The 21462-nt window shown below is 40.7% G+C and overlaps 2 protein-coding genes and 1 long non-coding RNA gene across 4 annotated transcripts; 2 read left to right on the top strand and 1 right to left on the bottom strand.

The window, feature by feature from the left end:
- The first annotated feature begins 8570 nt into the window (after nucleotides 1-8570).
- LOC122017324 lies at nucleotides 8571-10106 on the top strand. Its single transcript, XR_006121326.1, has 3 exons — nucleotides 8571-9074; nucleotides 9248-9374; nucleotides 10078-10106. It is a non-coding gene; the product is annotated as an uncharacterized LOC122017324 (long non-coding RNA).
- Nucleotides 10107-16032: 5926 nt separating this feature from the next.
- On the top strand, nucleotides 16033-18546 carry LOC122015875 (cyclin-D4-1-like). 2 transcript variants are annotated; one of them, XM_042572942.1, is made up of 6 exons: nucleotides 16033-16571; nucleotides 16786-16872; nucleotides 16966-17073; nucleotides 17153-17354; nucleotides 17481-17593; nucleotides 17731-18546. In XM_042572942.1, exons 1-6 carry the CDS (start codon nucleotides 16263-16265, stop codon nucleotides 17950-17952), a joined length of 1041 nt encoding a protein of 346 aa, XP_042428876.1. In that variant the 5' UTR covers nucleotides 16033-16262; the 3' UTR covers nucleotides 17953-18546. The 2 variants fall into 2 exon arrangements, with proteins under 2 accessions (XP_042428876.1, XP_042428877.1); XM_042572943.1 differs by having other exon boundaries at nucleotides 16034-16571; nucleotides 16966-17064.
- Nucleotides 18547-18879: 333 nt separating this feature from the next.
- LOC122015874 (purine permease 3-like) lies at nucleotides 18880-20355 on the bottom strand. The gene is made up of 2 exons (XM_042572941.1): nucleotides 19483-20355; nucleotides 18880-19337 (listed from the first exon to the last, which is right to left on the bottom strand). The coding sequence occupies exons 1-2, from the start codon at nucleotides 20242-20244 to the stop codon at nucleotides 18996-18998; spliced, it is 1104 nt and encodes a 367-aa protein (XP_042428875.1). The 5' UTR covers nucleotides 20245-20355; the 3' UTR covers nucleotides 18880-18995.
- Nucleotides 20356-21462: the final 1107 nt, after the last annotated feature.

The raw sequence follows: 21462 nt of genomic DNA, 5'->3' as shown, positions 1-21462 counted from the left end.
CGATGACCTACATCTAGAAGTCCTTGAGGATGAGAACAAGGCCTTAAAGGGTGAGGTTGAGAAACTCAAGAAAATGCTTGAGAAATTCTCAACTAGCTCTAAGACTCTAGACATGATTCTAAATGCCCAAAGGGCAGTTTACAACAAAGCCGGGTTAGGATATCAACCCAAGGAGTCGAGTTTCATTTCTCTAATGTCTAGAACTCAAAATAGTAGATCACATGTTTCTAGAGTTCATGGAACTAGGAAAGGTATGACCAAGGCATGGGTTCCTAGGTCTTTCGTTGTAGAAGCATTAGGTCCCAAGATTTGGGTACCTAAAACCTCTATTTTTCGTGTATTGTAGGCATTGGTCGAGGGGGAGCATCTATCAACTTGGTTTGTTGATAGTGGATGCTCCAAGCACATGACTGGGAACAAATCACTATTTACTACCATTCAAAACAAAAGTAGAGGTAATGTGTCTTTTGGTAATAATGGTAGCCTTAAGGTTGTAGGAATTGGAGACATTCATATATCCGAATGTCTTCATATCAAGAATGTCCTTCTAGTCAAGGGGATGACTTTTAATCTCCTAAGTGTTCGTCAGTTGTGTGATACGGGTTACCCAATTGATTTTCATTCCAGTCAATGTTTGGTTCAACACATTGCCACACTTGACACGGTCCTAGTAGGCCCCAGGGTTGACAATATTTATCAAGTATCATTTAAAAGTGCTACTAATGCTTTGATTAAGTGTTTCATGTCGAAAGAAGAAGAGTCTTGGTTATGGCATAGAAGATTGGCACATGTAAACATGAAGAACATCTGGAAGTTGGCCAACCAAGGATTAGTGCGAGGCTTACCAAGCATCAAGTTCCACAAGACCAAACTATGTGATGCATGTCAAAAGGGTAAGCAAACAAAAGCTGTCCATAAAGGTAAAAGCAATGTAAGTACATCTATTGCTTTAGATTTATTGCACATGGACCTATTTGATTGCGATAGTGTAATATCATTGAATGGAAGTAGATATTGTTTGGTAATCGTTGATGATTTTACTAGATACACATGGACTTTCTTCTTGAAACATAAGGACCAAACTATAGATATTTTATTTCCTTTTGTAGAAGAACTGAAAATGAAAAATCGACAACAATTAAAACCATTAGAAGTGATCATGGTGGGAATTTCAAAATCATAGGTTTTAGAGTTTTGTCAAGAAAGGGATATAGGCATGAGTTCTCTACTCCAAGGACCCCACAAAATGGGGTTGTGGAGAGAAAGAACCGAGTCCTACAAGAGGTGCACGAAGCATGCTTCATGAATACTCACTACCGAGCTACTTATGGGTTGAAGCTGAATACGACTTGCTATGTGCAAAATCGAGTTTTAATACATAGGTTTTAGGAAAGACTCCCATGAACTTTGGTTTGGGAAACCGCCTACAATTAAACATCTTAGGGTGTTTGGTTGTAAAGTGTTTATCTTAAACACCAAGGACCATCTTGGGAAGTTCACGGCTAAGGCTGATCAAGGGATACTGGTCGGGTACTCTCTTACCAGCAAAGCCTATCGAGTCTACAATGAGAGGACTAAATTGATTGAAGAGTCCTCAGACGTAGCATTTGAAGAAATCCCTAAATCAAATGATCAATCAAGGGATGTAGGAGAAATTCAATTCGAACTTAGAAATCTAAGTTTGAATGATCAAAACATTGGAAGAGTCGAAGTTGACTCTGAAGATGATGAGCAAAGGCAAGAAAGGACTCAATCTGATCTCTTGCCTGTGCCGAGTGAGACCACTCATGAGGCACCGCCAACTCCAAGGCAATCTAGGATAGTCTCTAGTCATCCACAAGACCAGATTGTGGGAGCCATCCAACAAGGGGTTAGGACTAGATCATTCTTCAGAAATGAGTCGAATGAGGTTGCTTTGATCTCAGAAATCGAACCTAAACTAGTTGATGAGGCATTGCATGATCCTGATTGGGTCATAGCTATGCAAGATGAGTTAGGTCAATTTGAAAGAAGCCAAGTGTGGGACTTGGTTCCTAGACCTAAGAAGACCACCATTATTGGAACTAAATGGGTCTTCAAAAATAAGTTAAACCAAAAGGGAGAGGTAGTAAGAAACAAGGCAAGACTAGTAGCCAAGGGCTATAGTCAAGTTGAAGGCCTCGATTATGATGAGACCTATGCTCCTGTGGCACGATTGGAGTCCATTCGTTCAATGCTAGCTTTTGCTGCACATAGAGGTTTCAAGCTCTATCAAATGGACGTTAAATCGGCCTTCTTAAATGGTTTCATTAAAGAAGAAGTCTACGTTGAACAACCACCGGGGTTTGTGAATACCGAAGCTCCAAACCACGTGTTCAAGCTCAAGAAAGCTCTTTATGGGCTAAAACAAGCACCTCGAGCTTGGTACGAAAGGTTGTCGACTTATCTATTAGAAAAGGGTTTTGTAAGGGGTCAAATAGACCCAACACTATTTCTTCGTCGAGATGGTGAAAATATTTTGTAGCCCAAGTATATGTCGATGACATAATTTGTGGCTCAAATAACAAGGGCTATTTAAATGAATTTATCACTCACATGGAAAGTGAGTTTGAAATGAGTCTTGTGGGAGAATTGACATTCTTCCTTGGACTAGAAATCAAACAAACTAGAGATGGCATTTATGTCCATCAAGCAAAATACACTCAAGAGATGCTTAAGAAATTCAAAATGAGTGATTCTAAGGAAGTATCCACTCCTATGGCGACGAGCACTCGTCTTGACAATGATGAGAGTGGAAAATCAGTTGATCTAACGCAATATAGAAGCATGATCGGTAGTCTTCTATATCTCACAGCTAGTCGGACATACTCTTTCTGTGGGCATGTGCGCTAGGTATCAAGTCCATGCCAAGGAATCTCACTTAATTGCAGTTAAGAGAATTCTGAGATACCTTAAAGGCACAATTAGAGTAGGTCTTTGGTACCCTCGTACTGAATCATTTGACTTGATAGGTTATACCGACTCCGATTATGCTGGGTGCAAATTGGATCGGAAAAGTACGAGTGGGGGTTGCCAATTTTTAGGTTCATGTTTAGTTAGTTGGTCAAGTCGGAAGCAACATTGTGTTGCTCTCTCCACGACCGAGGCTGAATATATTGCCATGGGAGAGAGTGTATCACAGTTGTTGTGGATGATACACACCCTAGAGGATTATGGACTCTCTTATAAGGGTGTACAAGTGCTATGCGACAACATTAGCACAATCAACCTAACTAAAAATCCAGTCCATCATTCGAGGACCAAACACATTGAAGTGCGTCATCACTTCATAAGAGATCACGTAGCTAGGGGAGACATTGTGCTCACATATGTTGAGTCAAAGTCAAACCTAGCCGATATCTTCACAAAACCCCTTCCGGAGAATGAATTTAGTCATTTAAGGAGGGAGTTGGGAATGTGTTTGGCTCCTTAGGTCATTAGAACTTCACCATGATCAATAAGGACTATTAAAATGACAAGAGTAATTGGGAAACTGATTTGGGCAATTTGGGGACATCTCACACAAACGATAAGGTTTAACAAATTGTTTTTGTTTGCTAGAAATGGGGTGAGATGCTAGGAACAACCAATTTATTCAAAATGTACTATGCATCCCTTGAATAAGTAGGTTGAAGAGACATAAATTAAGTATGGGGAAGGTCATTACATAATTCATGTGTATTTGACTCCTAGATCTTACTCATATATTCCAACCAAGGAATCTTGGTTGGACTTTTGTCTAGAAATTATCTAATCATGATTGATGTGTTGATTGATACTTTGGATTGGTATCTTTAATGATAAGATGAGTTGATAATGTAAGAATAGTAATTTAGGATATATTTTGACAAATTTAAAACTAAACATGACAGGGTTGGATATTTCAGGTTTTGAAACTCTGAAATGTCTGAAACTAACTTGTAACTTAATAAAAAAAAAAAAACCTAGAATGTTAGGACTTTCAGAGCTTGCAATTAGGAAATGTTCTTGTTCGTAGATGTTTAAGTTCTGTGTTCTGAATTTGAGAAGTTCTGAATTTTCAGAATTCTCGAGAGAAACGACTGCGAAATCAGTTGCTCGAATTCAGATATCAGAAATCTGAATTATCAGACACTGATCGGTCTCACGACCGATCAGGAGACTCTCTGATCGGTCCAGGGACCGATCAGGAGGTTCTGGCACGCGACAATCACAAATGATCGGTCCAGGGACCGATCAGGAGGATCTCACGCGACGATTCACATCTGATCGGTCCAGGGACCGATCAGGAGAGTCTCAACCTCTTCAACCTCTCTGTTCGATCTCTGATCGGTCCAAGGACCGATCAGCTCTCTATGGTTCGCAGGAAGGCCCCTGATCGATCCGAGCACCGATCAGAGGGTTTCCTGATCGGTCAAGGGGACCGATCAGACCCTTTTTGTGTGCGTTAAAATCGATCCTGATCGGACAGCCGTCCGATCAGATTACACTGTGCGCTACCCCTCATTAAATCCTCCTGACCTCCTCTCTTCCCGATCTTCTTCTTTCTCACAACCCTAGCCGACCGACGCCCCGACGCCCCTTTCTTCCTCCCGTATTCTCGACCCATCGTCTTCTAAAAGCCGAAGGTCAAAATGGCACCGAGGTAATCTCTCGATCTCTAATCTCTACTGTTATTGTCTTTGGCAGTTCACGTTATCATGTTTCTTACGGTGACTGTGGTTTGTGTTTGGTGGTTTGCCCATGGCCGGTGCTCTCTCTTTGTTTCCCATTGTCCAAATGGTTAGGAAGAAACCCACTAGTGGTGAGGGTACCTCTAAGGAACCAACCGAGAAATCCAAATCCAAGTCCAAAGCTCCTGCTACCTCCCGACCTCAACCGGCTAGTTCGGGGAGATTCCCCAACCAACAATTTGAAAAATCATTTAAGGAGAGGACTTTCAAATTACTCCCTTGTCGATCTGTTGATAAGAAGTTCATGCAGGAATCTTGTCCCTCTATTTTAGAAACCATTGCCTACTACAAGCTCGATTCTTTGGTTTTTCTAGAAAGGGACATCAACTTTGATCTAGTATCTGAATTCTATAACAACCTTCATCGGACTCCTGATGGTAGTTATAGAACAAGAGTGGCTAAGCAAAACGTTGATCTCAACATAATTGCCTTCTTTGAGTATTTAGGTTGTCGTTTGTGTTCGGGGACGGTGTTCTCCATCTATCCTGTTTTGCCTGAACCCGTACCTCATCCTCTTAATGTCTCTTCTGACTCAATCTATGAGTACTTCTTTGGTCATCCGAGACTGGATGGTTTAGATGAGTTAGATGACGACTTTCCTACATTTGCAGCCCTTAGACTCTCTGCTCCTGACTACATCCTTTTCAAAGTTGTCACACAATGTCTTCTACCTATCACCTCTAAACCGTTGGCAGAAATTCGACCATATCACTATCTGATGCTTTATGGGTTACGTCGACGTCTAGATTTTGATATTATGTCGAGTGTCTATATGTCTATCATATCCCATAGCGAACCGAGCGGCGACAACATCTATATGCCTTTTGGGCATATAATTACTGGTTGGCTCGAGTCCATGGGTATTGACGTCTCTAGGGGGAGGATAGTGAAGATGGTCAGGCAGGATTGTCGACTTGGGAAACGTGCGTTTTCCAAGTCCGGAATCCTAAGTCAGGATGGGCCGGTTAGGTGGAAGGATGGGAGGGCACTGGGTGAGCTACCACTTCCACGACAGGTTGCTCGTCCTCCTGCTGCTGCTGCATATGGCGAGGAGGATCCAGATCTGCGCTGGCAGATCGCTGAGCTGGAGAGCCGGTTTGACCGCCACGAGGAGATGGTGGCTGCAGAGTTCGATGGCCTGCGCCTCCAGATTGATCAGCGCTTCGATACTCTACAGAGACAGCAGTTGGCGACACATCAGGCATTTCTAGGATGGATGGCCGGCCATCCACCTCCTCAGCACTCCGCGGGCGAGCTACCCTCAGGCAGCAGCATGCCTCTTCAGGATTCCACTCTTCCAGCTGATGCTGCGGATGATCCTCTTGATGAGGATGTTGGCTGACATTCTCTATGTTTTGATTGTTTTGTTGATACTATGTCTTTGATACATTTATCTGAACTGGATGTTAGCTGTGTTTCTTATATTCATGCTATTTATGATGCTTCACTATTCATGATACACTTATGATGTTTCATATGCCATTGTTTTTCATATACCGTATTTTTTTTTATGTGGATTAAGATTGAGGCGTTATTGGTTAAAAGAGGGAGGTGCTTGTCAGTCTTATTCATTATTTTACACCTTTTCGGTGTTTGACAAAGGGGGAGAGAATAATTAAGTTTAGAGACGATTTGACCTCTTTGAATCAATATAAAAAAAGAGGAGAAGGTAACTGAGTTATATCCATCTTAGGGGGAGATCTTAATTTCCCTGAAATTATGGATATGAGCGTTTTTCTGATCTAAACTTAAATTGTGTTGTCAAACAACAAAAAGGGGGAGATTGTTGATACAGTCTGACCTGGATGTTGTTTTGATGTTGACACTGATTTAAGTTTGAATCAGATATTAAATTAACTCAGATTAATTACTAATCAAGGTTGACTTGGTTAACCTGATTGACCTGATTGGGAAAAGTCCAAGCGAGGAGCTTGGCACGGGAAAGTCCTGGTGAGTGAAGCCAGGCAGTGGGAAAGTCCTAACTGGGATGTTAGGCAGTTGGAAAGTCCTGGTGAGTGAAGCCAGGCAGTGGGAAAGTCCTAACTGGGATGTTAGGCAGTTGGAAAGTCCTGGTGAGTGAAGCCAGGCAATTGGAAAGTCCTGGTGAGTGAAACCAGGCAATTGGGAAGTCCAAGTGTGGAAGCTTGGCATGTATGGTCGGAGAGGGTTCGCTCTCTGGACCGTCAGGGGTGAGGGCAGCAAGCTTGGAAGCTTGACTCGAGACTCACAGCTTTGGATCGGTATCCCAGCATATAACCGATCGATCGTAGGCCGATCCGGTTACTGATCGATCTGCGGGCCGATCAGCAACACTCGATAACTGCGAGTGTATCTTGATCGATCGGGGACCGATCGGATGATCTCGATGGCGGTGGATCGTCGGTCTTGGACCGATCGGTGAATCTGATCGGTCCCGCAGGCCGTCGCCGATTCGGCGTGAAGGGTGGATCGGTCTTGGGACCGATCAGAAGAACTGATCGGTCACCGGACCGATCGATGACGATAAATAGAAGCGTGGATCGGTCTGCTGATCGATCCACAGTATGGCTTGTTTTGCATGCGCTTTCTCTTATTGTTTCTGATTCGCAATTGCTTTTACCTATTTCGTTTCTAACCATCTGCTGTAAGCTTTCTCGAAGTTACAGGTTACAGATTACTTGATGTTGGGTGAATTCAAATTAAGGATCATTAGTAGAAGGTGACGAAAAAGCTTTTGCTGTGTCTCGCTGCGGACAAACCAGTTTTGGTAGCAACGTCTCATTTGCGATCTGCTGGCAGCCGTTTGGTCGAAATCAGCTTGACTTGTGCTGATAGGTTCAAACTCAGAGGTACCAGTGGAAACGAGGATGCCATTGGTGGGAGCTGAGACAATCAGACAAGGAAGAAGCGTGATTGGCGACGTCGTGGACGGTTGCAGGGATTTGCAGGGATTTGCTGCAGGTTTGGCAGAGATCCGTTACAGAGCAGAGAGGCATATGAAGGTGGAGAGGAGAGGCTCTCGTGATAATGCTTTTTGTGCTCTTGCTGTGAAAAACACTGTGGAGAAAAACTCTCTGGAAGATTGAAGCAGTGTGCTTGTTCTTCGCTGATTGTGGCTGTGAGCTTCCTTTGATCATTTCACTTGAGCCACTACTGTAAGTCTTGTGCTTAATTTCTTACTGCTGTTAAAGACTTTGTGGAGAGGTTACTCCACCGAGAAGGAGAATCCTTTAGCCGGATAGCTTCCGGGGTGTGATCTACCGAAAGATCAAGAGGATTCGTCCACCTTACGGACACGCCGAGGAGTAGGGGCAAGTTATCCCCGAACCTCGTAAATCTCTGAGTTAGTGTGCTGTGCTTTCTTGTTTTAGTTTTCTAATTCCGCTGTGCTAACAAAGTTCTTGAAGAAATTTGTGTTTAGTGTTTTTCAAAGAGGCTATTCACCCCCCCTCTAGCCATCTAAGGTCCCAACACTTGTCACTGTGTCAAATTCAAATATTTCAGATGGCTTGATGGAAACGTGCTTTGTGGCCATATACCTACTCTCGGTGCATGCTTAAGTCTCAAAAACATGTAATATATAAATATTGCTGGTTTATATATCAAACACTTAATCATTCGCTAGACTTTTTGAATTATTTTTTTGCAGTCACCTTGAGAACAATAAGTTAACTGGTGATCTATCATTTTTGGATGGCCTATCAAATTTACAAGAACTGTATGTCCTTTCTTGCCATTATAATGTCATTTAACGAACATCAATGTTTGCCCAAATTTGTTCTCTTTTAACGTTTGGCTTTGTCTAGCACCAACTCCAGCATGAAGTAACTATTGAGCTTGCAGGTACGTGCAAAACAATATGCTGTCCGGAACAGTACCTGGTCATCTTCTTGGCAAAAATATAGTTTTCACGTGGGTATTTCTTATTAGATTGTGTTGAATATCTCTTTAAGTCCTACTTTCCAATGAAATTACAATTATCAAACTTGGGTATGCTATTTTGAGGCGTATCCCCAAGAAACTTAGACTATTTTCAAGAGAAGGTAGGTACGACTCAATACAACTGACTAACTTTTGTCTGAAACATGTATATGAATTAAAGATATTGTTTTTTCATTTGCAGATGATCTTCCACCTCCCCAACCATTCCAAGAGTTAAGTGCTTCTTTCGGAGGATTTGGCATTGAAACAGCACATAGATATTGGTTATCTGAAATCAACGATGCCACAGAAAACTTTGCTAAAAAAGTTGGTTCTGGGGGCTATGGGACAGTGTATTATGGAAAGTTGAAAAACGGAAAAGAAATTGCCGTCAAAGTTCAAACCAATGATTCTTGTCAGGGAAACAGACAGTTCTCAAGTGAGGTAGCCGTTTACATAGCTTTGGGTAAAAGGGTTACTCTTAATTGCTTAGATGATTGCTTAGCCAAACCAAAAAGATATGCTTAAGGTTCTTCATAAAGTGTGTTTATGGTAGCTTGCTGAAGGATTGCACTAAGTTATTATTGCACCAGTTTGACCAATAAAATTTGTTCCAGGTTTCTCTACTTTCAAGAATACATCACAGAAATCTGGTTGAATTTCTCGGTTACTGCCAGCAAGAAGGCAAAAGCATTCTTGTATATGAGTTTATGCATAATGGAGCACTGAAAGAGCATCTTCATGGTAAGCATCATTCTGTTATGTTTCATATTTATCTAAGTTAAGAGTAATTAGTTGGTTCTGGGTATTCGCAGGCTCCTTGTCTCAGGAAAGTCCCATCAGTTGGATAAACAAACTTAACTCTTTGTATAAATCCTTTCACACTTGATACGCATATTGGTGTAATAAGCAAACTTAACTCTTTGTATAAACATGTCAAAGGTCCAGTAGCTCTTGACATATTACAACCTCTAATGTTGGTGATAAAAATATATACTGGAGACTAGCTAGACTTGTTGTTGAATTGGATTAAAATCATGTGATTTTTATTTTCACAGGAAGTAAAAGGGTGTTATATACTTAGCCAGTTTTGGTACTTTAATCACAGGAATTGCACAAGTAGAGAAGATTTGATCCAACAAAACAATATACTTTGGCATATATATGTGTGATATATTGTTATGGGTACTATTTAGTTTTGTAAAGTTTGGTGATGTTTGGATGTTGATGTTTGGTACTTTAATGATGTTTGGATTGTAGGTTCTTGATCAATGATATTTTGTAGATAACTTGAACTGAAAGTGAGTTATGCATTAATTTTAATTTGTGCCTAGAAAGAAGTATTGTTATCATATTCAATTGTGTACAACGTCTTTGTCATTATCATTTTTATGCCATTTACTCCTGGGAAATGACTTAACTTGCAATCATATGCTATTTACCTCAGGGAAAAGATAATGATCCCGTACCCAGAAAGGAGAAGAAAAGAGAAGCTAGGAGGGAGGAGAAACCAGAAAAGGCTGCAGTTATTGATATGGTGTTTAGAAGATGCACAGGCTATTTAGAAGATGCACAGGTAGAGAAGACTTGATCCAACAAAATAAGATATTTTGGATTTTATATATATGTGTGATATATTGTTATGGGTACTATTTTGTTTTATAAACTTTTGTGATGTTTGAATGTTGATGTTTTGTACTTTAATGATGTTTGGATGATGATGTTTGGTACTTTAATGAAATTTGCATTGTAAATATTGATTATGTTTGGATTGTAGGTTTTTTATCAATGAAATTTGCACTAGATGATTTGCACTGGATGAAATTTGCACTGGATGATGATGTTTTTTATAAACTGTTGAGTAGGAAAAGATTAATAAATTTTTTATTTATTGTCAACATGTTGTATATTGTACCCAAAGACATCAGTTTAAATATGTCAAACTGTTGTCAATGGCATTAAAAGACAACAGTGAAAAATCATTGTCAAACTGATGTTAATTAACATTGTTCGCTAAAAAGACAACGGTTTTTAACCGTTGTCAAACCGATGTCATTGGCAAAAAAGACAACGGTTTTTAGCCGTTGTTGTAGACAGTTCAAAACTGTTGTTGAAGAGCCTAGGCATACGCTCAAAGACAACGGTGAAAAACTGTTGTCTTTGAAGGAAAAGACAATAGTTTTTCACCGTTGTAAAAAATGTTGTCTTTGCCTTCAAAGACAACGGTTAAAAACTGTTGTCTTTTGCCACCCCTTTTAACAATACGGCCTTTAACAACAGTTCAAAATGGCCTACGACAACGGTGAAAAACCGTTGTTGTTTGACTTTTTTCTTGTAGTGTGTCCTACCCTTTTAGTGAATGAGAGATGAATATTGTTGGCCCCTTCCCAACATGACCTAGCCAAAAGAAGTTGCTTATGGTGGTGGTTAACTATTTCTCCAAGTGGAAGAAAGTTGAGACCTTAGCCCAGATAATGGAGGAAGTTGAACAAAAATTTCTATAGAAGAATATCATCTGTCGGTACGACCTCCCTCGTAAATTAGTATTGTACAATAGTCAATCCAAGGGTGCAAGTTTAAGGAGTGGTGTGAAGGCTTTAGTATTTAGCAAGTCTTCACTTCTGTCACTTACCCCCAAAGTAACAGGCAATCAAAGAGATCATCCAAGGTCTCAAGATCAAGCTTGATTATATTGGTAGTAGTTGGATAGAAGAGTTGTTGGATATCATTTGGGTTTATAGAACTATCTATAAGTACCCCGAGTAAGTTTTGATATAATTAACCAAGTTAAGTTAGGTCTTATGGTGTTTTAATCCTTTTGTCTAAGTGTACAAGAACTTAGAAACACAAGAAATCAAGCGGAAAAGGTAGTAGACGAAAAGGATGGCACGAGAATTGAGTCGACGGACTCAGTGTATCCGATGAGAAGCTGTAGAAAAATATATCGGTGGAGCTAGAAGGATGTGGGCGGTAATTCTAAGGGACAAGAAGCTGAAGCGGAAGACTGCTCAAGGAGAAGGTCAGAGTTGGGTTCGGGTGAGATCAACTCTGGAAGATCGGAGGATTACCCAAGAGACCAAAGAAGGAGCTAGCAACCAGAGAAGGTGTCAAACAGTCAACTTGAGGCTGACTGATCTGGGCGTCCGGACTAGATGGTCCGGGTTCTCAAACCGTCCGAGCACCTAGACAAGATGGTCCAGGTGCCTGGACCACCAGGGTGCCTAGCGGACACCTTGTCACAGTGGATCACTCTTCGGGGTTTACGTCAACAACAGTCTGAGTGCTTGACATGAAAATTTTCATCTTCAAGTTGTTGCGAAGCCATTGTGTGGAGATAAAGTTTACCACGCTGGAGGTGTCAGGAGTTGTCACGTCAGCAAACAGCTAGTTTCAACTAGTAGACTATAAATAAAGTTATGGTCTTCTTCATTCAAAATAACACACTCTATAATCTTTCTTATTTCAAACTTCTGTACTTTCAAAGTTGTAAGAGATTTTTCCACCTTCAACAAATGAGAACTTTCTACTGAAACTTTAACTGCCTTGAATTAACAAACTTCTTGATTGCAAACCAAGTAAACTTAGAGTATTCTCTTACTTTTTATGTTATTATTGTTTATTAACTAATATGTGTTTGTCTTTGCTAAATAGAAAGCAAAAGAAGTGTTTAATTCTAACTTGCAGGCAATTCACCCCCTCTTGTCGGTCGCACGAGACCAACACTATCCTTGGGAAAGCACAAGGATGACTCCTTTCCATCTGGTCTATGGAGGAGAGGCACTTGTTCCCATCGAGATTAGTGTGGAATCTACCCAAGTACAAGCCTACGATTTCGACAATCCTAACAAGCGATTGCTTGATCTCAATTGGATCATTGAAACTCGAGAGAAGGCAACAGCGCGATTCATAGCCTACCAATGACGAATGTACCAAACCTGCAACAAGAGGGTCATTTCATGTACCTTCTATGTTGGGGACTTTGTATAGAAGAAAGTCAAGCTCGTCAGTGATGTCGGGAAGTTAGAGTCTCAATGGAGAGGATCCTACTATTTGGAGGACTCAGTTGGCAAAGAAATCGGTCAACTATGGCCAGCTGTGTATCTATGATCTTATCGCATTTAAAGACCTCAGGTATTTGTTATTTTGTACTTTATCACAAGTACTTATTTACTTTGTATCTATCCTCTTTCATTCAGTAGTAAAGATTATCTTTCCCTTCCTAAAACACTTGGGTCCTACATTGAGTCTATGTGTACTCCCACGCAATCGAAGACACTCAGGTTCAAACACTTGAGTCCAAGCGTGCTCCCACACAATTGAAGTTACTATGGCTCTTACACCAAGGACAACTGTGCTCTCACACAATTGAAGACGGTTGGATCTACCAAATGTCATCATAGACTCAGAGCCCTTTAACCCTCGTTACTCATCACTGACCACGACCTATCTAAAAGAATATTCAAAAGTAAGGGTTTTTCCATTTCATTTCAAAATTTGACTAAATACATCATCATAGGAAACATCTTACATTTACACCTAAGTAAAATATTTGGATGCAAAATAAACAGAATAAAAATATCAACCACTAATTTACTGGGGATAATGGGTCCTACTAATTGAATGATTGTTTTACTATATGAATATAATTTAATGAAATATATATATATAGTCATGAATAAAACTACAGTTTGAAAACGTTTCTATGTCAACATGTGATACTACCTGCTCATAAATGTTTCAAGAGCTATAACTTGAAGAACATTATGGTTGCTGAATCAAAGAGTCAAAGGATGGAACATCCAATTTTGTTCACTAGGAAAGGAAACAACAGGTTATACCTTTCCTGAATCAGGAAGCAACTCATACGCAGAATGGGTGGACAAGAATTTAGAAATGCAATCATGAGATAGTCCAATATTAGCCTTTGAAATCCTCAAATTTGACACCTGTGAGGAAACATCTGTACATGAATTGGTTGGTCTAACAGATAAGTAGTGAGTCACATTAGCTGAAACATATGCAGATTTTAAAGTAGTAGAAAGAGGGTCCTTTAATGGAGTTTTCTTAAAATCGCCAACAAATGAGTGGGGATGGAGAAGAAGATCGAATTACTCTTGGTCATTCAATTCACAAGGATACACGCGTCTACATGATTGGGAAAAACCCCATGAGAGACTCATCCCGATGTACCATTATCACGTTCAAACCTACAAGGGTTTCCGAAAGAAATCATCGATGTAGTGGGTATCGGATGGTAGGGGCTTCCCCTCAATGGATCTGGTCTTGGCTCCTGACGCGGGTTTAGGAGGCAACGGAGTTGGCTTGGGTAGGCAATCGAAGAGGAAATAGGCGATGGGTTAGTGGGTGTGAACCATAGAGGTGAAGGGCGATGGTGTTAATTACCTTGACGAAGGAATGTATCAGAACAAGCACTGAGGGATCGGTGACCTAGGATTTTAGCAAATGAAGTGAACAGACTTAGAAATTATAAGTGAAGGGAAGAAACCTAAACACAATGGCCACCTTCTTCAGATCACAAAGGGAAGAAATCTTGACGGTATTCCTTGATGGTGTTATAGATTGGGGAAAAAGAGGCTCTTGATAGGTGAAGTGAGTGTCGAGAAAAAAAATTACCTTAGGATTTTAGCAAGGGTATGAATAGAAAAATATTAACCGATTATATTTATTATTGAAGGGAAAAATATTTTAACAGGTTCAACTTATTACTTTAGCACATAGAAATTATAAATTCTATTTTATGCCTTATTACTTCATCGAATAAATAATAAAATATTATGTAAAATTAAAAGTAAAACTCATGTTTTTAACATATGAGTCTAAAATAATATTTACTACGTCAGTTTTATAACTGAAGTTAATTACCATATATTACTTCGTAATTAATAATCGCTGAAGTAACTAGTGGTGAAGTTTATCACCAAAATTCTATTGGTAGTCAAGCTAAAACGCACTTCAATCAAGTCGGTTAGGTTTAAGCCTCCTTTGACTAGATTCAACGGGGAGGCTTGTGATATGACAAATACTGAAGGTTCCCATGTGGCAGGGTCAAAACAAAAATCGAGCCCTTGGGTGAAAAGTCAAGCGAAGCTTTATGTTAAGAGAGCAGAAAGTCAACATTAGTCAAGGAAACACACTTGTCTCCCTCAACTTCCACAACCCTGACTCCATCTGTCTAGTCGCTCGACTCCCTTAGCCCGGTCATCCGACTCCCTCAGCTTAGTAGCCTGACTCATTTAGCCCGGTCGCTTGACTACCTCAGCTCAGTTGCCTAACTCTCTCAGATCAGTTGTCCAGCTCCTTCAGCTCGGTCGCCTGACTCCCTCAGCTCAGTCGTCCAACTCTCTCAGATTAGTCATCTGACTCCCTCAACTCGACATCCAACTCCTGTAGCTAAATCATCCGACTCCCTTAGCCTGACTGCCTTACTATATCAAATCAGTCATCTAAGTCACTCATGTGGTCACCTGACTCCATCAAATCAGTCATCCAACTCCCTCATCCTGACATTCGACTCCAGCAGCTCAGTCATCTGATTCCCTCAACCCAACATTCGATTCCCACACTCAGTCATCTGACTCCCTCAGCTTAGTCACTCGACTCCCTCAGGTTGGACTTACATCTTACGTGACTCGTTGAGTCATTGCCCCTGGCAGACGCAAACAATATAGTCATTTTCTCCTCAAGGACGTGGACAAAGTAAGCTTTCATCTCGGAGTACGTGGGGAACAGGAAGACATAGTTATGACTCTATAAAAGGTCACCCGCCTTTACGAACATAGAGACGCACACACAACTATCTGAACTCCTCTACTACTTCATCTTCTCCTAGCCCCAATGCTAACTTGAGCGTCGGAATGGTCATAACAAATCCAATTTCGATATCCATTCTAACCTCTTGTCGATTATCTATAGGTTCTTTGCGTAGCCCCCTCACCATCATGTAACTTGCAATCTTCTCCGCGACGGTTGCTCTCCACTGACTCATTAGATCGGGGTCTCAGACATGAACATCCATTTTATAAATTCTACTTAAATATTTTTCTTTTATCAATAGATCAATATATAGTTCATGTAATCAACTTTTGGGATGATATTAGTGCGCATATGATAAGTATGATTAGGTCTATAATAGATTAAGGTCCAAAGCTAAATCATGTATGGGTAGAAACAAATGATGATTCACAAAAAGATGCACCATATGTTCCTTATCAATAGCTTATCATATCTCCATGCCCCTTGGTATTTGCCATCATCACTCCTCTCTTTCTTAAAACTTTGATAGAATTTTTATTTGGAAGCAATTTATTTTCATCTTTTAATATTATTTATTATCTGGAAGGTTTTTTTTGTTTTGTTTTTTCCACCCCCTCTTTAGGTCTTCAACCCTTTGCACTGCAAAGCCAAAGCTTTTCCTTTCCATCTTTATGAATACATCCTCCTCCTTGCTCTTCCACCGTTCCACCCTCTCCAGGGACTACGTCCTTTGAACATGTCCATCTTGTGAAAAGAAGTCGCATTTGGATGAGGTGGGAGGGAAGAGGGAGAAGAAGGGCCTTCTCTCCATAGGAAAGTTTCCATCTTTACCGCTTTCTTTGTGTTTTATCTTTCTCTATGGCTCCAAGCTATGACTATGCCTCTTCTGTCCTCCTCTGCGTCGAGGACAACAGTTGCATCCTGGGCTTCGATGACGACGGCTTCGGCGCAGAGGAGGATAATCAGATTATTTGTCTTTCTGAAGCACAAAGGTGCCGTTTTAACGGAGATCCCTTCATCATTTTGCCGCCGCAATCGGATGATTACTTGGGTGTTTTGATTCAGAGGGAGTCAGAGTATATGCCGAGGGAAGACTACGGTGTGAGGTTAAGGTCTGAGGCATTGGACTCCTCCATTCGCAGAGATGCAGTGGATTGGATTATGAAGGTAGATTCTTCTACAATTCTGGCTATCTTTGTATTTGCTCGGAGTCTTTTTCCTTTCCATCCCTTGATGACTTCATGTGCTTCTTTTGATTGTTTACTCAGTTATTTGCGCCTAGTGGTTTCCTGTTGCATGTGTTGCTCTATATGTTTCTGTTCTTATATCTAAATCTTGATCTCTACATTTTGATAGTTTCGTTTGCTTGAACATTGTCCAGGTCCATGACCATTATAATTTTGGGCCTTCGAGTGCCTACTTATCTGTGAATTACTTGGATCGGTTTCTCTCCAACTATGAGCTTCCTGTAAGAACATTCATGTATTCTTTGGTACCTTTAGTTGTCATCTGGAATCATTCATCTAATTGTTAATGTCACATTCTATGACTTTGATTGTAGAAAGATAAGGCTTGGATGACACAGCTCCTATCTGTAGCCTGCTTATCCTTGGCAGCCAAAATGGAGGAAACTGAAGTTCCCTTGTCATTGGATTTGCAGGTGGCCAAGGTTTCAAGTTAAAACTAAGCCGATAATAAATCCCATTGATATGAGCTTCACTGTCTTTGTTTTTTTCCTTCTTAAATAGGTTGGTGAAGCCAAATATGTGTTTGAGGCTAGAACTATTCAGAGAATGGAGCTTCTGGTTTTGAGTACCCTTAAATGGAGGATGCAAGCTGTAACTCCTTTCTCTTTTATTGATTTCTTCCTTCACAAATTTAGTGGTGTAAGTGTGCTAGATAAAGTGGCTGTCTCTCGATCGATTGCACTCATATTGACTATTATTAGAGGTAGAGTTCATCGAAGCTCTAAAATCTGGAAATGATTTTATCATCTTAGTCCATAATATCATAATTCCTAGCAATTATAGAAGACTAAAACCTAATGTCTAAGTCTGAAGCTAATTAGTCATGCAGGAACTGATTTCTTAGCATTCAGATCTTCTGAAATTGCTTCAGCTATTTCGCTGCTAGTTCTAGAAACTGTGGATATTGAGAAAGCAGTGGCTGGTTGCAGCTATGTTTCTAAGGTACATGTTTCTAGTATCTTTATGTAGACGTTTGCTTAATTTTTGTTCTCTTTACTAGCAGTTTCATGTTTGATGTACACTTTTAGTTGTTTTATTGCATGAAGGTCTATACTTTGATGAAGTGTGGTTTGCTGCAGGAGAAGGTCATTAGATGCTATGGAATGATTAAGGATGTGGAATCGATGAGTATTAGCCAGCTTAAATATGACAATATCTCATTTTTCTATACGCCACAAAGCCCGATCAATGTTCTTGATGCTGCATGCTTGAGCTATAATAGTGATGAAACGAATGGTGAGTCACAGAGAAGCAATCATAATTCTTCTGGTAGTAAGAGAAGGAAAATAAGCAGGACCTGAAGGAAGCTCGCAACCAGTTACTCTCGGAGTAGTTTAGTTTCACATTTTTGGTTGGAGGTTTACACTGGCAATGACCCTGTAGAACATCCCAAACAAAAGGATAGAAGCCTTTGCAACCAGTTAATCCAAATTCATGTGCTCTCGAACAAGTAGATGTCATCGACCAAATTGATCATCGAATGAGAACTTAGAGGACTTGGTTTGCTTATAAATCTATTAACATGAGTACATGAAGTTAGACTACAGTAATTGTGATCTTGCAGTTCTTGTTTATGTCAACCATCATTTTGTTAACCCTTTTTGGCTGTAGACTCTGGAGTAGGTCAAAATCTCTCAATCAGACGCAAAATCAATATCTAGTGGGCAGAAATCAGAAGCTTTTTTACTCTTGATTTTTTTTTTTTTGTAAGAAAAGGAGCAGTTCCAAAGGATGGTGGAAGCAATCTCTCATCTTCTTTTGATTCTGCTATCTTTTCTTTTCCTTTCGGCCTCATCCTCTCAAAGTATACTGCATGTATTTCCTAAGATCCACTGTGTTGTAACTTGAACTTATTTCAATTGTAATTCATGATGCTGAAACGGATTTTGCTGTGAGAATGGAGCTAGTGAACAAATATGCAACATAATTGTCTTGCTGAAGTAATCATAGTCCTCTGCATCAGCCTTTTTCTCGATGAAGCTGTTGTGGTTCAGGTATCGTCTTCCTTCACAATCATTTCATTGAAAATGAGCAGTCTGGTCTGCCACCACATGATTATGGTTCAGCCTTTAACGATAGCTAAAGATTTTCTTGTTTATTTCAGAGGGAACTTTTTTTCTTTTCCGTTTACTGGCGCATTATGATGTGTGGCATTCATCAGCAATGCGTTATCTGATCTCATATAAAATTTCTTCATGAGTTGGATTTTTGTTTGGATTGGTTGAGAACAAAAATGCAGGGTACCCCATACCATTTATCAGATAACGATGAACAACAAATTCTACTGAAGATTGACGAAGCCATTAATGATTTGTTTAATCACGATTTTATAGTAATTGAAGGCTTAATTTGCAGAGACCTCAAGCGTTGGTTCCAGTATCGTCTCATTCTTCTTCTCCTTTCCCTTCTTGTACTCTCCGTAGAAGTAGGAGGCGAAGCCCCACAAGGACAACGCCAAAGCCACTCCCTTTTGTCCACTGAATGGCTCGTGCAGGAAGATGACTGCGAAAACCTCTGTTATGGGTAGGCAAACCGCCAATATGATCCCGGCGAGCAGTGCAGAGTCGTAGAAGATGGTTCCGATCGTGCCCAACAGTAGCAACTCGCACAAGATCGCGGACCAAACCAACACCATGTAGTACTTCAACTCCCCGAGTCCAAAGTCTTTCCCTTCTCGTCGCATCGCCTGCAAATGACAACATTTACAATGGATGTGTAAGAAAAATTCACTTTGCAGTTTGTCCCCGAGAGTTTGATGGAATTTTAGATTCGCCCTCCTGATGTTTTGAAAAAGAAATAACAAATTAACGACGTGAATGATTCCAGCTCACTTGGAAGTCGTTGTTGGCGATCATCCCTACGGTGCATAGGGCGGTAGCGAAGATTCCGATCAGCAGTTGCAGCTCCATCGCCAGCGTGTAGCTCACCGCCCCCTGCTTGGCAGCTGCCTTGGCGTAGGTTAACTCCACCAGGGGAAGTACCAGGCCGTAGAGCGCCGCCGCCGCTAGCATCATGAAGAAGCCCGCGAAGTACTCCTTGCTCGACTCCCCCGGCGGGCGATCCCCGTCGGCCGCCAGCCCCAGAAGCACCGCCCCCGCGATGAGCAGGGCGACAGCGTTCAGCGAGTATGCCGTGAACCTCTGCTTCACGATCGCGAAGGCGAAGGGCGACGTGAAGGCCAGCTGCGAAGACACGATGATGGAGGAGGTAGAGACAGGGAGGTAGGCGGCGCCGTAGGCGTAGAAGAAATCGTCTAGGCCCATGAGTAGGCCCAGTACGGCGCCGGCGATGAAGACGACACGGGACGAGAGGCAGAGCTTGGGCCGCGGTGCTGCTGCGTCGGCACTGAGGCGGCAGCGGTAGAAGTAGGAGATGGCGAGGGGGAGGAGGGTGAGCGGCCAGGCAGCGGTCTGGAGCCAGCTGGTGAGCCACTTACGGCTGCCGCCATGGAGGTAGTAGACGCGGATTGTGATCGCGGCACCAACGCCGCCGGCGATCAGACTGGAGAAGCTGAGCAGCCGGAGAGTGGTCTTCAGGCGTTTGCTCACAATCGGCTTCATTTGCGACAGCTGCTGGGATTCTTCTACCTCCATGGCAATCTAATCTGCAGTTTGATCAATCTGTTACATATACTACAAGCAACAGATTGAACTGAGCATGTGAATGAGATAAGATGCATAAATACATTAAAGCTGCTTCCATTGTTGACCTTTCGACTATTTTTTTATTGACTTTCAGACCATGTAATTTCGATAATTTACTGAACAGAGTAGTCAATTTTTTTTTAAATGCCCATACCGTGTATTTTACTTTCATATTTACCGGAATACGTACCTAATTCTCGTTATAACCTTTCTTCACCAGCAGTCGACTGTCACTCGTCAAACTTTCCGTGTTCCCATTGGTAGTCTAATAAGCTCGTAAGAAAACCTTTCAAAGTCGTACCAATTCTAAAAACTCATAGCTATCTAAGAAGTGAAATTTATGTCTAAGCATGATTACACTCAAGAAGATTTAAGGAGTCCAATGAACTTGGTTTAGAGTGTTTTGAGATGCCTAATCCCATCATCAAATTTTGGCTAATATTCATTGATAATTTTACAATATTCAAAATTTTTAAATCTTGGCATATTTATTGAACTAGAGGAGTCCTAAAAACCTTTTGGTAATATTGGTGAATAAGTATGACAAGTCTATATCATTTAATGAGTTACATTCAAGAAGCTCTAGGAAATGAAATGATCTTGATTTGAAGTGATTCTGATATTTCTAAGTTCATCAACGAGTTTTTTAAAAAAAACTTGTTGATGGCCCTACGATATATAGAATTTCAAAATCTTGCATGGTTAGAACTGGGAGTCTTAAGAACTTGTCTACGATGTTGGTAAGTAAGTATGATAGGTCTAAACTTTTTACCGAGTTTATGTCAAATTATCTCAAGGTTATGAAGATTTAAAAATTCACATATCTCAATTTAGATTGTGGAATCTAAATTTGAGAACATGGTTACACTTAGGACACTCTTAGGAGTAGAATAGTATTAGTTTGAAATGATTTTGAAATTTCTAGGGTCATTAATAAGTTTTGGCCATAACTCTATAATGTCCAAACTTTCAAAATTTTGGCATGGTCTCAACCAAGAAAGTCATAAGAATCATTTGATGGTGTTGGTGAGTAAGTATGAGAAGCTTAAAGCCTTTAATGATTTTATATCAAATTATTTCAAAGTTGTGATGATTTCAAAATACCATATCTTTGTTATGAAATCAAGGTTTGAGGCCACAATTACACTCAGGAGGTTCCCAAGAGTA

The sequence above is a fragment of the Zingiber officinale genome, chromosome 8B (assembly GCF_018446385.1).
Source record: "Zingiber officinale cultivar Zhangliang chromosome 8B, Zo_v1.1, whole genome shotgun sequence".
NCBI classification, from domain to species: Eukaryota; Viridiplantae; Streptophyta; class Magnoliopsida; order Zingiberales; family Zingiberaceae; genus Zingiber; species Zingiber officinale.
Note: the sequence above shows the minus strand (reverse complement) of the source record. Positions and strands in the feature narration are given on the sequence as shown.

Coding starts and splice junctions, on each gene's coding strand:
- LOC122015874 (XM_042572941.1), bottom strand. CDS start 20,244: ATGGAGGTAGAAGAATCCCAGCAGCTGTCGCAAATGAAGCCGATTGTG. Junction 19,338..19,482: donor TCGCCAACAACGACTTCCAA/GTGAGCTGGAAT, acceptor TGTCATTTGCAG/GCGATGCGACGAGAAGGGAA.
- LOC122015875 (XM_042572942.1), top strand. CDS start 16,263: ATGGCTCCAAGCTATGACTATGCCTCTTCTGTCCTCCTCTGCGTCGAG. Junction 17,074..17,152: donor TGGATTTGCAGGTGGCCAAG/GTTTCAAGTTAA, acceptor CTTCTTAAATAG/GTTGGTGAAGCCAAATATGT. Junction 17,594..17,730: donor GTTGCAGCTATGTTTCTAAG/GTACATGTTTCT, acceptor GGTTTGCTGCAG/GAGAAGGTCATTAGATGCTA.